This window comes from Ambystoma mexicanum, chromosome 3p (assembly GCF_040938575.1).
Source record: "Ambystoma mexicanum isolate Mex_15411 chromosome 3p, UKY_AmexF1_1, whole genome shotgun sequence".
Classification (NCBI taxonomy): Eukaryota; Metazoa; Chordata; class Amphibia; order Caudata; family Ambystomatidae; genus Ambystoma; species Ambystoma mexicanum.
Window position 1 is genome coordinate 738938103 of NC_090925.1, and position 17854 is coordinate 738955956.

The 17854-nt window shown below is 51.4% G+C and overlaps 1 protein-coding gene across 2 annotated transcripts in view; it reads left to right on the forward strand.

The window, feature by feature from the left end:
* SRCAP (Snf2 related CREBBP activator protein) overlaps window positions 1-17854 on the forward strand; it is a 2075623-nt gene that overhangs the window by 1662506 nt on the left and 395263 nt on the right. For both annotated transcript variants that reach the window (XM_069651627.1, XM_069651629.1), the window contains one exon: window positions 12140-12336. In XM_069651627.1, coding sequence (XP_069507728.1) covers window positions 12140-12336 — 197 coding nt within the window. The remainder of the gene's footprint in view (window positions 1-12139; window positions 12337-17854) is intronic.

Here is a 17854-nt window from a genome sequence, read left to right on the forward strand (position 1 = left end):
GCGGCTCCTGTAGGAATTTATAATACTTTGAGCATTTTTCCACACATTTAGAGTTCTTGCTCAGCCACTTTAAAAGTCAATCTGACATTTGAAAAGCCCACTTCGTTTTTCTATTTCCATTTAAGGGAGCGGAGGGGTAAGTGAGACACTGTTTGATCTGTACTATTTCTGAATACCTGCTATCTCCTCACATCCATTTAAATTTGCTTATTGGTGGGTGGAGGTGTGTTGCAGGGGGAATTGTTAACTCCAGTGCTATCTGTTTCAGACCCATTCCAAGTTTTGTGTTCTCGGCTGCCTTCTGCTTGTGTTTATAAATTGATTCCCAGTGCATTAAAGATATTATTCTGTGTACTGTCACCTCATAGGTGATTGTTGTATCTATTAAAATATATATTGTGATTTTGATCTTAAATAAAAAAATACCTTTTACAAACCAGCCTGATTCCTGGTCCAGCGTGACCCGGGTTATTTTTAAGTAAGGGGTGTGATACGAGTGGTACATCTTTCAAATAATTGAATCTTTATATCAAATAGGTTTTTCCATTGCGCTGTACACTAGGCCGAGAGCCGAGTGTACCGCCTGAATTAAATCCTTAACACATCACTGAGTGAATTACCAGCCCTCATGGACAATTCCCTGCGGACCTGAAGGCCCCAGAGCGGGCCTCGCACAGACACAAACAGAAAGGCTCCAAATGGCTGCGCACTGTGAGAGTTAGCCCGGAATCAAGGAAGCGACAACGAAGCACTGCCAATAAGAAAAAAACGCTGCGGCCCAAGACTGGAGAAACAGCAGCACTACCGTATGGCCGTGTCCCGACCCTAGCCCCAAACCCCCTCTGGCAAACCCACTGGCCAGGTGGAGTCAGGACTCGGGCCTCTAGAGCCTGGCATCCTCTTCAAAAGCCCTCATGGGGGCAGTCCTGGCGCATATGGCGCCAGGCTCATACACCATGAAAAACAATGTGCTTGGGGACTACTTTATTGTATTGTCAGCCAACATGGAGGCATCCACATAGCTTGGTTCCTAAGAACCAAGCTATGCAGTCTAGTGTTTTGGGTGTGGTAGCCTAGGGACTACTTTACCTGGACTATTTTGTTGGGGCTATTTAAACCACACCCGAGCAAGACAACACGCTTCGCGTTACTTTGCAGCTTGCAACGTGACGCTCACCGTGTCCAGCTATTCCCTCGAACCTCGGAGAAGCAGAACCTGCAAGGAGACAAAAGGAACATCATTAGCAGCAGCATCTTACCTGCAGTCTTCATCTTTAAACACTCGCAGCTACTGAGAACAGCTTCCTCGAATCTGCACGCCTCCCAGACAGAACGACCTGAAAGAGGAAGGTAGAGGCAACATTAAAGAAAGCAGTAGAGACATTTACAAATTACGAACTGCTCAAAAGGCTTACCTGGCTGGTTGCCTCTCGGCTGGCACCACTCCGGACATTCCACTTGTGCTGAAGAACACCGCGACCTACAAAGAAGGAAAACACAGGTTAGCAAAGGCAAGACTTTGCAGCGCTGCGCATAGCGCTTACTCACCGCATCATAGCACTCTTAATGTGCCATCATTTACCAGCGGGGCTCAACCAAGCCAGTTCGCCGCTCTGAAGCTCTGCATACCTAGGGAGAAAAGATATTTTAAACAAAGAAAGGCATGCAGGATAGCAACAAAACTAAAGAACAGCAATAAGACCTACCTCAACAATAACAAACGGGCCGGCGTCAGTGAAGTAACTGGACCGCACTCGCCCATGAAAGACAACGTGCCCTTACAAAGAAGGCAGGATGGAGATCACGCCTAATTCTACCACAAGGTGAGGAGAGGGCGCCAGATGGACTGAAATCATACGGGGTGGATGGAGGATACTTACCCCAGTCGGTCAGTCTTGAACACAGTCCTCCTGTATTTTGAGGCAGAACCTTCCCCGCAGACCACATCAGGGCAAAGCTGAGAAGCATACCCCAGCGAGTAACCCGTCTGGGTGGCGTCCCTGTGGATACCAGGTGAGCGTAACAGGCCGATATTGCTCCCAAACCGAAGCAGCGGATCCCCTACCTGCTACGGCTGTGCGCTCTCCCTCAGCCCGTGGCCTGCATGGTTGAATGGTGAGGAGGACACTGCGCTGCTCCAACGCGACGGACTCCGGGTCCCGAAGCTACGCCACCCAACTCTGAGCAACGGATCTCAAAGGCCCTGGAGTGGGCTGCATTGTGCCGACCTGACCTACTACTGCAGTACGGCCTGCGACAGAGACCTGGTGGGAACACAGAACCCACACCGAAGATCTGCTCCACGCCACACCCACTGGGAGGATCGCGTGGACGACCCATAAACGTAAGGCTACCTACCCGCGGCGGTGTGGGGCAGGGGACGACATTCTTGCCAACAACCATCTGTTCACGGACCTGTGCCTGGAGGAGACAACCCTGACACCCTGCCTCTCCTAACCACCAAGCCTCCCCGCGCCACAGAACCGGAGTCCGGACAACTCCTACGCTGTCCAACAACGAGGTGGTGCTACCATACTGCGCCCTCCACAACACTGGAACACCCAGCAAAACGGTCGGTGAGTGCATAGAAATTCCTGCTATACCAACTCAGCACCGCGATCCCAGCACAAACACCTACCACCCCTGAAGGCGGATCTGACCACCACCACCACCATGAAACGCGGAACGCGCACAGTTGTCCACAGCCCTGCCTCTCTCCCCATAATGTGACACGACTGCTGCCAACAAGAGCACGAACTGAAGGCCTGAGCGGCCCTGAGACACCAACACAAATAGACGGCGGTGTGCTCCAGTACCATCTCCTCCAACGTGCCTAACCCCACGATCAACACAACCCCTCTTGGGAAACCTCCAAACCTCAGCGCACGACCTCTTGCATCAGGGGCGCTCCTGCCCCAGTTACCACACCGAGGCCCACATACCCTGAATGAAATATTACCATGTGTAAAGTGGGAAGCAACAACATCACGCTCCTGCCACACCTACTGTGACCCGACGCCAGCGCCGACATATATACCCTAGCCCGTGAGGGCACAGAGAGGGTGGCCAACGGAGTGCGCGGAGGGGAGCCGTACGGTTAACGAGAAGGTAAACTCAATTAAGCCCTGCACTTCCCGGGGGATCCCCTGACGGCACCTGCCACGACAACATCCCCCCACGCACGAGTAACCTGCGTCATCCGCGAACTGCCTTATCGTCCCAAAGAAATAGCTACTACCCTCATTTGTCACAGCCGTGCCCAGTACTCTGCCACCACATCCAATCTCAGAACTTGGATACTTCCTCTCGGCGAACTACATCAAACCCCGGCTACCAACTGAACAATCATGTTTCTTTGCCCTGGAGTGTGCAGACCACTAACCGGTTTTACTAAGGGACAAAGACCAGGTAAACTTGACCCTTCTCCTCTAAACATCAAGCACTGAAGTGACCTCCACCATAAATAGAGTTTCTGAAAGCCTCGATCACTGTGCTGGGAGCCCTCTCCCTGTCCAAGAAGAAAACGGAAGGCAAGAATCTGCAGACAACTGCACAAACCAACCCACGGCGAACAACACAAATCAACCACCATCCGACTGCTCTCCCACACGGACACGTCCAAAGGTCAAAGCGAGTGACAACGGACGCAATGGAGGCGAAATGGACTGCGAAAAATACAACCTGATTGGGTCAGAATTGCATCAACACATAAGCCCTGTGTCCTCATCACCACTGGCACACGGTAGACCTCAATGAAACGCAGTCCAAGCGCTAACCAAACCCTGCCACACCTCGACACCCACCGAGTGGACCATCTACCCCATGAAAAGGCACTCCCCCATACCCATAATGGGCAAAGACAAAACTAGAAAACCAACTACCCAGTGCAGGATTGATCAGTACACCTAATCAACCTCTTCCCCCGGACCAAGAACAATAGCACGATATGGCAGATACAGGGAATGCTCTATCCCTTAAAGATGTCATGGCTGCAATCGCCGAATCGCGGGTATCCATGGAACAAAAAATGGACGACATCAGCATGGACTTGTCTCTTCTTCGAAATGTTTTCCTTCTTGTTCTTCCTGCGAGCGACGCTCCGCTAGGGTGGATCCCCATCCTCTTTATTTAGAGTGTTTGGGTCCGGATCATCGGTGGGACTTGTGTTTTTACTGCGATTCCCTCTCGGTCCGGGCACTTCAACGTTGTCTGGAGCAGTGGAGGAGGTGTTTTAGCGTGCGTTCATTGACGAAAAGAAGACACGCCTGGTAAGTTCTTTAGTTTTTAGGGCTCCCCCCAACCAGGGGACTCCTTCCAGGGGTCTTCTCGGTCCGGGAGGGGCTTCATAAGCTCTTATTACCAGGGTTCCCCCTGAGGTATCTTCCCTGCCTAAAAAAGATACCAAAGATTTCTTGGAGGGTTTCCGTAAGGGGTGTACCAACACTGGATTACAATCCGAGGTCCTTCCTGTGGGTGTTAATCGACGGCCCAGTTCTTTTGAGGCAGTGGGTACCAGAGCTTGCTTCGAGGTCTCCTCGTCTGGAGCTTCCCATACAGACACTGGGGCTTGGCCTGAGGCCTCTCTAAAGGCTCTCTGTACCAAACCAAGGTTCGAGGCCCCTTGTGAGGGAGCTGTTACCAGATTCTGTTCCGAGGTTCCTCTTTATGAGGCTAAGGTGACGGACAGAACTGAGAGGCCTGTCAATGTCTTGTTTCTGAGGTGGATTCCTCAACGTTCCTGTCTTTGCGGTGGTACTGGTTCTCTTGAGGGGGCTCAGAGTGAGGTTGCTGATCGTAATTCCTCTGTTGGCGGCTCTGCCGAGGTTCCTGTTCTGGAGGCTAATTTGGCTAATAGTAGGTCTCAGAAACATCCTAGGCCACACAGTACTGGGTCTGCTGAGGTTCCTTGTGTCAAGGCCCCTGATCCATCTGTGGAGATCCCTACCTCCCTCACACATGTGACACAGTTCTCCTCGGATGCTGCCAAAATTGCACCCGTTCCCGCGTGAGCTATGGCCGCCATTTTGGATTCCTCCCTTACACATACGCCATCGGCGTCGAGTGCTGGGAGCGTGTTTTCAGGTGAACATCGACTGCCTGGTGCAAATACTTTTAGTCCAGCTTTTGACTGGAATGCTTGGATGCCATTACCGCACACGGTCTCGCTGCTTGCTTCATCTGCTCCTTTGATCTACGTAGATCCGCCTGGAGGAGGCCCTTCTTAGCAGCCGTCTCCCTTATGGCCCTGGAATTACTCAGCTCATGAGCGGCCTCTCCCCATTCCAATGCCTAAGCCTTCGGCGGAGGATGCTTTTTTCGAAACATTTCACAGGCTCACGCACTCTAACCCCATGAAGGAGATTTCAGAGGTCTTTTTAGAGAAATCTGCCCTCCAGCACCTGCTCCTGTGCCGACATTTCCAGCCGTAGCACCGGTTGTCCTGGCAGCTGTCCTCCACCGATTGGCCCACCTCCAGTCCTTCTGATAGGGAGAATTCTCTTATAAAGCTAATTTCCCAAACCTAGTGAGTCCCCCAGCAGCTTTGCTGGATTTTTGGGGTTTGTTTTTTTCTCCTGCTAAGAGTGAGACTCTCTTCCTGCATGATTTGAGGTATGTCTTTGACTTTTTGTGTGCTTATGGGCTATGGGATTTTTTACTCCATAGGGTTTCATCTGTTTTTGTGTATGTGTTACACAGCACCCTCAGTACAGTAACACAGAGGTGTCATAGTGACCCCAAGCATAGACTCCATACCCTGGGACTGACTACTGTCTCCCAGGGAATGTAAAGTCACCATTGACTTTACTAGTCCAAAATTGTGAACAGAACCAGTACAAACCATCATATTGTCGAAGTACTGGAAGGGGTTAATTCGATTGCCACTGGGTCTGTTTTCAAGGGGGCACTGTCCCGTCCCCCCTTGTCGAGTTTCTGGCTGGTGGCTGTGGTTACCACGCAAAATATTCCACCAGAATATTTCTTATGGGATTTTCCCATTGATTTTAAACGCGCCACTTTTTGGTGCAATGTTAAAGATACTGCCGGTTTATTTATTTAATATTAAATCAACGGTTAGGTCTTTTCGCCAGAACTCTTTTCTAAAATGCTGTTCGTGTCCATCTCTGTAACTCCAACCAAGGTCGGGCCCTTAGTTCAATTTTTTGGCGGGCTTCTCCACAGGAGATTAGCCTTATAAGAGAATTCTCCCTAACAAGTAGGGAGAGTGGGGGTCGGGGTGGCCATATTTCCGGTATGTCTTTCCTTTTTCCCCCCTCTTTACCCTATATGTCTGGTCATCTTCCCCTTTGGCTATGGAAAGGACTCCTTTTAGCTTCTGTCCTAAGTGTAGGACTAGATACCCGTGGAAGGACGAACACAGGACCTGCAACTCCTGTATCCCCTTAGATCACGACAAAAAGCGGTGTGCGGCTTGCAATCTCCTTCGGCCTAAGACCCTTAAGGAGCGCCGTGTAAAGCGGTGGGCCGTGTACGGTATGTCACGGGTGGAATCCCCTTCCCCCACCGCCACACCCGCTAAAAGTGACGGGGGCACCTCCGATGACCAAACATTTGTTGCGGATGTAACCGCGCATTCCACCAGTAGCCAGGCAAGAAAACTACGTCCCGCAACTGCTTCTAGAGGTACGAGCGATGCTGAGAAAGGGAGCAATAGAACTCGTCACGAAGAGGCTCCAGAGTGTACTCGCGGTATTTCCTCATCAATAAAAGACCAGTGGTTGGCGGCCCATCCTGGATCACCGCCGCCTCAACAAATGCGTTCAGTCCCAGAAGTTTCGGATGGTCACCCTCCAGCACATGCTGGGACAGCTGGAGGAAAGGGACTTCCTGTCGTGGCTGGACCTGGAAGATAAGTATTTTCACATCCCCATCCACAAGGGGCATCGCAAGTTTCTACGCTTCGTGGTCCAGGGGCAACACTATCAATTCAAGGCCCTTCCCTTCGGATTGAAGTCGGCACCAAGGGTCTTCAAGTGTCTGGCGACGCGGCTCTGCCGGGAGGGGGTCCACATCTACCCCTACCTGGACGATAGGCTCATCTGAGCGAAGTCAAGGGAGCTCGCCGTTGAGCACACGGCGAGGACCGTCCGCCTGCACACGGAACTGGGGTTCTTGATAAACTATGCGAAGTCCTGCTTGGTGCCATTGTAGGATGCTCGGTTTCTGGGGTCCAGGCTCAACAGAGTGTTGCGCCTGGCTTTGCATTCAGAGAACAGGATAAAGGCCATCCTGGGCAAGGTGCAACGGCTGTTGACCATGGAAGTTGCCAGGGTGAGGTCCATCAAGTCCCTGCTCGGCATGATGTCGTCATGCACCTACCTCGTTCGGCTGTGCAGGCTACAGATGCGGCCGCTGCAAGAGTTCTTCGATGCCCGTTGGATCCAGGTATCAGGAAGCTTTGACGACAAGGTCGCCCTCAACGAGACTTTCCGCCGAGCGATCCAGTGGTGGGGCGTCCGTGCGCATCTAGCAGCGGGCACAGACTTTCAGACCCCAGCACATCAGGAGACGGTGACAACGGACGCCTCGCTGGAGGGATGGGGCGCGCACACCGGAAATCTCCACGCAAGAAGTCTTTGGCTCCCGGAGGATAAGTCGTTGCACATTAACGTCCTGGAGCTCCGGCCCGTGTTTTGGGCCCACAAATCATTCCTTCCGTCCCTCAAGGGCAAGGTGGTGCGGGCCTTCACCGACAACACCACAATATTCTACATTCGGAAGCAGGGGGGCACCAGATCCTCGTGTCTCTCCAAGGAAGCGCAGAGGATGTTCCTGGTACCCTTTCATCTGGCAGGAGTGAAGAACACTCTTGCGACTCACTCAGCAGGGAGCTGCGCTCTTGCCACCAGTGGGAGCTTCGGCAGGATCGGGTGAAACTACTGTTTCGACGATGGGACAATCCCCAGATCGATCTGTTTGCAACTGCGACGAACCACAAAGTGCCAGAGTGTCGCCAGCAGGTTTCCTCAGTCGGGGAGCATGGGCGATGCATTCTCCTTCTCCTGGGACGGCCTGTTCCTCTATGCGTTTGCCCCGTTGTCGTTGCTTCTGCGACTAATCAGTCAACGCAGACGGTCCCGCTGCAGGATGATCCTCGTCGCACCGGCATGGCCGAATCAGATATGGTACCCAGACCTTCTGGACATGTCAGCGTCCCCTCCAGTCAAGCTTCCGGCGGATGCAGATCTTCTTTCCAGCCAATGAGGCGTGATTCTGCACCATGACCAAGGGTCGCTGAACTTGCATGACTGGCTCCTGCAGCACTAGAGTTTGGTGGATACGATCTCCCGGCGGACTGCAAGAAGGTGCTTGCCAAGGCCAGGGCTTCGTCTACGCTGAAATGCTACGGCCATAAGTGGAAGGGGTTCGCCGTCTGGTGCCATGCACAGAAACTCGACCCTCTACGGATTACGGCCCCGCAGGTGCTGCCGTATTTGTCGCTGGGCAGGGTTGGTACATGCTTCCATCAAGGTTCATCTGGCGGCTATCTCCCGCTAGACCAGAACTCCAGGGCGGTCGTCGTTGTGGTCGCACTGCCTGGTCAAAGAATTAATTAAAGGACTTTTCCGTTCGTTCCTGCCGCTAAGGCTCCGGCCCCGGCGTGGGAGCTCAATGTGGTGTTGACTATGCTCATGGGTCCACAGTTCGAGCCTATGCATTTGGCGCTGCTGAAGTTTTTATCGTGGAAGACCGCGTTTCTTGTGGCCATCACCTCTGCACAAGTGGGAGAGATCCAGGCCCTCTCTTGTAAACCACCTTACTTGACATTCCACGAGATGAGGGTGGTGCTGAGGACGCACCTCTCTTTCATGCCCAAGGTGCCGTCGGACTTCCATCTCAACGAGCCCTTGGTGTTGCCTGTTTTCTTCCCGTCGCCGGCTGAGAGGACTTTGCACTCGCTGGATGTGGCTAGAGCGCTGAAGTTCTACGTTGACTGCACAAAGTGTTTTCAGAAGACATCGCAGCTGTTTGTGAACTTTGGCCCTATGAACCAAGGGAAGGCCCTCTCCAAGGCTTCCATATTCAAGTGGCTCTCCGGCTGCATCACCCATTGCCACCTGTTGGCAAACCGACCGTTGCCTGGCCGTCCGAAAGCCCACTCGACTAGAGTGATTGCTGCAACTACGGCGTTCCTGTCTGGTGGGTCCGTGCTGGACATCTGCAGGGCTGCTATGTGGTCAGCGCACACCTTCACGAAATTCTACTGCATTGACCGGGATTCCAGTGAGGAGTCCAGAGTCGGCCAAGCAGTGCTGCGCAACCTGTTCGCTTGAAGGTGAGCCTGGTGAGGAGGTAAGAGATGCTTAATGTTGCAATGTTGATATGCTTAATGTTGAGCCTTGACACCTCCCGTGGTTGTGCATGTGTGTACTGCTATGTATTCTTTATTCATGAGCATGTGAATCCATGCCAGACCCCATGCTGGAGCAGGAACAAGTTACTTACCTGTAACTGTTCTCCAGCATGGGTCTGGCATGGATTCACATGCGAACCCTCCCGCCTAGCTCTCTTCGGCTCTTCTCTTGATCCTACTGCCACTTTACGTGTTACCAAATCTGAAGATGGCTGCCAGAGGAGGGGCTTGGGTGGAGGGCCGTCATTGGCTGCGGGCAGTATGACCCAGAGACCAAGCAATTTCGAGAGGAAAGTGTAGCATTTGACTGATACATGAGTTTCTAGACATAGGGGATACTAAGTAACCCCTCCAGCACTCTATTGTAAGATAGTGTGTGCTGGGTCTAGGAATTTGGCAAGATTAGTAAAGTCAATTTCACTTTTTACTTTCTCTGGGAAACAGTAGTTTATCCCAGAGAAGGTAGTTAAACCTTGGGACAGCCTAAAAGGCTTCCCTGTGTCACTGCACTGAGGATGCTGTGTGACTCAAAATCCAGAAAAGTTGCTGGGTGTCTCTAAGGTGAAGGGAATTAGCACATTTATGAGAATTCTCCCTAACAGCGGCATAGGCCTGAAGACTTCTGGAAGCTTCCAAGAAGAACACGCAACGATTTCTGCCCTTGAGGTTCGATGAAAGATGCCGAAAAATGGGTCCTTGTTAATTGGAAGAATAAGCAATGGAGCACACAGGCTCGATTGACCGAAAAATAGAATTTTCCTATCACAAAAGCGAAAGAACACAGAAAAGCTTGAAGAGCAAAACACGAGTACTCCCAACACTTGAACGTGCGGTAAAAATCTGAAGATGACTGCCAGAGGAGGGGCTTAGGTAGAGGGCAGTCATTAGCTGGGGGCATTATGAACCAGTGCTCAGTGATTGGTTTATAGGAGAAAGACAGTTTAGAAACTAAACTGAAACAGTTTTTTCTTTTACCGAGGATTGCCAGCCTGACGGGGAATATTCATAAGGACGATTTGCCACTAATATCACCAGTGAGTGCTAGAAAATGCGGGGTGTGATGGCAAGCCTGCACTAAGATGGCTGCTAGGAAAAGCCCACTGTTCATAGAGTACTGTTGAAAGTAGACTGACTTTTGGCGGTCTATACTGTAACTTATGGACATCAAGGAACAGGAGGCTGCATTAGCCATATAAAACGAGAGAGGAATGGGTCTTGGTGATGGTGCGCATAAACAGTTAATAACATTATCCTGTTATTCTTGGCATGTGTGGCGCGGTGGCTAACCCGCACTAATATGGCCGCCAGAAAAAGTGCATTGGCCATAGAGGGACGTAAAAGGTAACCGACAGGTCGCGGTCTAAGCTGGAATGAATGTAGAGCAAGGAACGTGAGGAGAACCCTAATGGAGTCCATTGGACAGGAGCACACCCATAGTAGAACTAAAGGTGAGAAAGTACGCCCATCAGAGAAATTACTATGTAAATCCACAACTTATGGTAGCTATTTGTTCTTAAAATTGTCTTCTGCCTGCAGAATCGATGAGCGGCAGAAAGATGTTTAAAAAAGGTTATACGCGACCAGCAAGGACCCGGGCACGCCAAGTGCGCTGACAATAACGGGGGTAAACTGCTATCCCATATAGAGCATAAAGGCTGCAACATTGCATTTACTAGAGACAAATGTTCTTGTATGTGTCCTCCACCTATTCGATAACACGAGCGGCACAAGGACTGGAAAAGAAGATATATGCCACACATTAGGATTACGGCAGACCAGGATGCCGACCAGCCAGACTGGAACAGTAACCCTTTAAGGTAATTTTTGGGCTAGGGTGAAATAGTGTTTTAGACAGAACTAGCACTTTAAGAATAGAGAGGAAAATTCAACCCATTTCTTTTGTTTATTATAGGTTGATTACAGTGAACGTATCACTTGAATTTTTGATGGCGCACCAGTGACTGCCAGAGAAACCCCCCACAGTCCCCACACAGGTAATCACACCAGTGAGGGTAATTAAGGGAGTGTGCGGGTTGCTACCCTACACTCTAAAAATGAGACTAGCATTCAGTGCTAATCATTGCCCCATATTCTTCTTGTTTTTTAGTTGATGAGGCGAAGACTCTATTGAATACAAATTAGAATAATCTATGTAGAAGCGCCCAAAAGAAAAGCTCCTGAAGAAAGTTCATCACAAAGTGTTTTTGGAACTGAAACATGTTGAGCATGAGAAGAGGACGCATAATTTACTAATCTAAGATTCCTCCCCCTACCAATTTAGATCCAAGGGTGGTTAGATAACATTCAGAGTCACTTGTATATGTTTTTATGGTGAATGAATTGGTTCTTTTTTTAGGTTTTGTTATAATTGGATTCCTATCTTATTGGAAGTGTCATTGAATTGTATTTTACTATGAACTGTTTTTTAATGAAATTGGTATTTTTTACTACTCACCAAGAGTTGAAACTGATAATTGTTAAATGTTTCCCCACTTGGAAATTAATAATGTAGACTGATGACTCCCTCACCTACATTTTAGAAGATAACGGGTTAGTGTCCTTCCTTAGTTTATTTGTTATTTAGCCCATCCAGGTTTAGTTTGGTCGCCACACTCCCTAACCTTGAAGGAGTGACCCGGAGTCTCCCCTTGTTGCAAGTGTAAGTAACTTTTCCTACCTTGTCCAAAGTTTGTAACTCGCACTGTATGCGACTACTGTTCTGCTCTGTATGACAAACTCTAAGCATGTCTCTCCACTATTTTTCAGTCTCTAATGGATCGCTTCAATGCTGATAAGCGCATCTTCTGCTTCATTTTATCAACACGCAGTGGAGGGGTTGGTGTAAATCTCACTGGTGCCGACACAGTTATTTTTTATGACAGTGACTGGAACCCCACTATGGACGCCCAAGCACAGGACCGATGCCACAGAATAGGACAGACAAGAGATGTTCACATTTACAGGTACGTCTGACTCTTGTTTTCCTTTGCCATCCCTTAGCTCGGCCACAGATTTCCCTGCTACCCACACCACACCAATCTCCACCACCCAGCCCATACTGACAAACTCGCACAAGCATACCTGTCACACAGTACTGGTTGTTTAATTGGGCTTTTAGAACAGCTCTGTGCAAAGGTTCTAGGATGTCCCCTTAGTTCATGGAAAGGATTATTGACACTCTCATCTAGCAAAACTATCAAGTTAAGTGTGGACTGAGCAGTAAGCCTGTCTTCAGGAGATGTGGTGGTGTATTAGTACAGTTAACCACACATGAAGCACTCAAATAAGTCGAGCAACATAGGAGTACACACATAAACGCATATATTAGGCCTTTTCTACAAACAGGTAAAGTAAATGTCAAGCAGGTATTACTAAAACATACTCTGAACACACATGTATATACACACACAGTTGATGATCTCAAAGGGAAATCGCCCATACTTGTTAGGTAAGACTTGATGTAGTCACACTGTGTGAGACTACACAACACTTCTCTGCTTACTATTAGGTAACCCACCTTTTGGTAATGGTCTGTACTACAAAAGTTGGTAGTGGGACTGAGCAGCCAGGCTTATCTCAAGAGGGGTAAATGTGAGCTGTAGCAATGAAATACAAAATACAAGTAGCACTTACACTGAAGGTTTCAGTTATAAATAGTTATTTATTTAATTAACATCAAGTTTTGAATGAGCATTCTTTAAAAAGACAATTCGTTTAACAATGTAAATATACTTTAAAATACTGTTCAGATTCACTTTTAGGGTCACGAGCTGTTAAGGCTGTGAAAAAGAGTTGGATTCGACTCTAAAAGTAAGCTATTGCAATTCCCAACTGAAGAAGACCTGGCTAAAAGACAAAGTCTAAACAGTACCTCTGGTTTGAAGAAGAGTGGCCCAGCTGGAATCTGTCCTACAGCAGTGCAGACCTGTGTGCCTCAGTCGTGGGGACGAGAGGGAGGACGGGAAGTCTGGAGGGCTCCTGCGGTGGTAAAGGGGAGGTCGTCAGCAGCTACAGGCTCTTTTCGGTTCAGCGGCACTTCGCGGTTTCAGTGATTAATAAACAGCACTGTTGCGGATCCAGTTGCTCTTCGTTCACTAATTGGGTCCTGCACTCTGGTGAGGGGACTCGAGCTCTGGTCGTACTGCTTCTGGAGGGTCCTTGGGAGACTACTGGACGTATTTCAGACATTGCACTCGGCTATGGATTTCTCGACCACTGGCACTCGGTACTTGCAGCAGCAAAGAAGTACAGCCAGTCAGGGAAGATGGTCCAGTGGAGTTGGTCTCTGGGTTAGTTGGTCCCACTAACACAAGGGAAGAAGTTGTCCCTTCCAGAGCTTCTCAGTCGGAGTTTCAGCACAGCAGCAGGGCTTCACAGGGCAATTCAAGCGTACTCTTAGGTCCCATCCCCTTTCCTCCATACTGTATGGGCGTCCCTCGCGAGGGACAGTAGACAGAACCGTTTTCACCAGAAAAACTTTTTCCCGCTTTAAATTTAGAGGCGTGCAGGGGCGCAGCCCTGGGAGCTTGCGCTCGCCTGACTCCGTCCACTGGCGCCCCTCCTAAGGCCTCTTTTCCGCATCAACGGGAAAGGGCAGAATTCACCAGCAATCCTGGGTTTGGCTTCGGCCATGGAATACCACACGCTCTTCCCCGGATATTCTTCTGTCTCGTCTTTTCTTTTTCTTCTAGATATTTTGTCCTCCGACGCAAAGCTCCTCCCCGGCGCATGTCGACTTCGACGGGCTGCAGCAGGTGTCCAGCCTGCGATGGGTTCTTCCCCCACATCAGACCCCCACACCCTTTGCCTCCACAGCCTTGGCCCTGACCACTACTGGGAAGGTTGCTCAACGTGCGACTCCTTGACACCTCGGCACTGAAGAACAGGCTAGCCAGGTGGAGAGAGCTCTTCCAGGCGTCACCTCCTAAGGACCTTTGTCAAACTTCATTCGAGGCCTAAGGTAAGGCCTCTATTCACCATCGCACCCCGCAAGGGCGACTCCTTTCCAAAGATGCGGCCGACCCGGAGGGGCCCTGTTGGGCTCTAGTACTACCAGCAGTTATGCCGAGGGCTCTACGCCTTCCAGGCCCTGGCCAGAGATGCGGGATAAGCCTTACGATCCAACACCAAGCGTCTTGGACGGGGCTGGTTCCAGTGAGCCAGGCACCATGACTTCACCACGTGGTAGCAGCTCCACAAAATGGCCACTGAGCCAGACAAAATGGCCACTCGTCTGATACCTCCTCTAGCAGAGCGGGTCGAGGAACGAGTCACAAGGTGGGACTGTGGTCAACCAGGTACGTGGCCTACAGCATATCAATCAGCAGCGCTGGGCAGGTTCCCCCTGCATCCCAGACAGAGTGCGCCCTGGCCCCAGCAGCCCATGGCCACTACATCAATATCTCCTGCCACCTCCTCAGCCTCCGAAGACCGGTTCTTCGAAAGGTTTCTGGCACTGATGCGAATGCCCCAGATGGGAGATATCCTTCAAGATGATATCAGGGACAAGCTCCCACAGGTCAGCCCACCGGTACCCTTAGTCATTCCTCCAATGGCTCCGGTGCCTCAGGTCCCAGCGCTTCCTTTGCCCCCGGCCCCCACGCCACGGGCAGTACAGGCGGTTCCACAGGCTCTGGTTCCCACACCGCAGCCCACGGCACCCAGTACCGCACCACTAGTTCTAGAGCCTCCCTGCACTCAGGCGGACACAGATGAGGAGGAGGACCCCTACACACCATCGTCAGCGAAGGCCTTCCACGAACACTTTGCGGCCCTGGCAGAATACCTGGGCCTTCCTCAACCCGAGGTTGAGCAGCCCGAGGAGAGGGTCCTGGCAGAAGTCCTCACGCTATGGCCCCCCTCCAAGACTGAGATCCCGATGCAGAAGGACATTGTTGCCCTGGCAAGAAGGGGTGGCTCAAGCCGCACTCTGCCCAACCTGTCAATCAGCGCCTCAACGCCAACTACAGGCAGCAAGAGGGGGATACACTCTTGCTTTCGGCTCATCCGCACTCCTCAGTGATCACTGCAGCGTCGCTCTATTCTAAGCCTCGGTCGTCCTCGGCCACCTCGTCCTCGACTCTGCTAGGCAAGGAGGAGAAGATCTTGGAGGCATACAGAAAAAACTGTACTCCCAACGCCTCCCTGCGTCAACACCAATGCCATGTTGGCAGCTGCTAACCAAAGGCTCTGCCGGGAAATCGCGGACTTCCTCCTGGAACTCCCGTCCCAAAGCCAGGCTTGCTTCAAAGCGGGACTAGGAGAAGCCAGGCTGGTAGCGTCCGACATCATGGAGTCCTCAGTGGCCCATATTGATACCTCTGGCCAGGCCATCTGCCTAACCACAGACATGAGAAGGATGGCCTGCCTCCATGCTACAAAGTTAAACCCGGACGTCCAGGAACGCATATTGGTCCTCCCGATTGACCTCTTCCACTACTCCACAGATGAAGAATTAGATAAGAACAGCAGCAGCTCACAGAGCGCTAGGTCTTTGTCTATTCTTACGAAGGCCACGGCGTACACCCAGTCCAATCCATGCTCTGACAAGGGGTGGGTGTCTGGAGGGTTCCGAGGCTTCCAGGAACGGAGGTCCAGGCAACCTGACTGTTCCCCGAGTCAGCATCGGGGGAAACAACAAAGGGGGGGGTAAGGGGTTTTTCCAATCCCCCTGTTCCGCAGCAGCCTCAGAGGGGGGAAAAAAGGCACGACACGCCCCCCCTGGGTCCACGTGTCTCCGGTGAGTGGGGGCAGCCTTGCCTCTCGAATGCAATTTTGGCACCAACATTTTTCGGACCCCTGGATCCTATCTGTAGTCGCCACTGGGTACCGCCTACCCGTCCCTCCCTTTACTCCCTCTCCCACAGATTGGGACAGCAACTCTGTTGGCCGAAGTCCGATTGCTCATCGAGAGCTAGGCAGTGAAAAGTCCCAGAGAGGATTGGGCTTCTATTCCAGGATTTTCGCCATGCAGAAGAAGAACCAGGCTGGCCTGAGAGTTGTTGGACCTTTCCACCCTCAACCTCTTCATACCTCTACAAAAATTCAAGATGGTTACGCCAGCTCTCATTGCGGAGACACTGAACAGGGGAGACTGGATGTGCTCCCTCTATCTGAAGGACGCGTATCTACATGTCCCGATTTTGGCAATCGCATTGGTCCTTTCTGCGCTTCGGGATCATGGGTTGCCATTTCCAGTACAAGGTTCTACCCTTCGGCCTCAACTCATCCCCCAGGGTATTCACCAGACTGATGAACACGGTGGCGGCTCTCCTCAGGGCCCAGAGCCCATCTACCCATACCTCGATGACTGGCTGGTCAGGTCCTCATCTCCGGAGGCGGTTGTTCACACCTCCTCCACGCTTATGAACACTCTACACGACCTGGGGTTTACTATCAATCTCAAGAAGTCTCAGCTGCACCCATGCAGAAGCTGACCTTCCTGGGCCTCATCTGGGACACCGCCTCAGAGAGGGTATTTCCCCTCAGAGGACAAGATCACGGTCAACAAGAGAGCTATTACGCACTTCCTCTCCAGGACTGTGACCTCGGCCGGGTTGTACCAGCACCTACTGGGCATTATGGCGGTGGTCCTTCTGGCCGTCCCCCACGTGCAACTCAGGATGAGGAGACTGCAGGTGTACTTCGCAGCTTCCTGGAATCAGGAGAGGGGCTCGCAATCGGAGCCTGTGAACATTCCCACATCTCTCCACCCGGACCTCCTCTGGTGGTCTGCGGACTTCAACCTACGGCGGGGTAAGCCCTTCCGGCAGCCTCTCCTTCGGGTCACTGTCACGACATACTCCTCCCTCGAGGACTGGGGACCCACTCTGGACAACCACAGTGTCCATGGAGTCTGGACCTGGCAAGAACAGGAGTCCCACACCAACTAGCTATAGTTGAAAGTCATATGGCTGGCCCTCAGGGCCTTCCTCCCTCTCATAGATGGCAAGACAGTGCTTATCCAGATGGCCAGTTCCACCAGCATATACTATGTGAACAAGCAGGGTGGTACCAGATCCCCTCCACTTCGCGATCAGCATGTGGGAGTGGACCCTGAAGAACAACATCTACCTCATGGCTGCCCACCTCCTGGGGGAAGCCAACCTGGAGGCAGACAGACTCTGCAGACTGGGGGCGGACAATTACGAGTGGCAATTGAACGACCTGGTACTGGAGAAAATCTTCTACAGATGGGGGCACCCCCAAGTGGATCTGTTTGCCGCCCACGTTAACAAGAAATACTAGCAGTTTGCCTCCTGGCAGGGACAGGGCCCTGGCCCCCTGGGCGATGTCTTCCAGCTACAGTGGAACTACATGAGGGCGTACGCCTACCCATCCACCCCCCTGGTCCACAGGGTGATCTGCAGGATAAAGCAATCGTGTCACCTCAGCATCATTTTGATAGCTCCTGGTGGCCGGCAAGGCCATGGTTCTCCAAGGTTGCTCAGCCTAACAGAGAGGCCTCCCATTCACCTACCG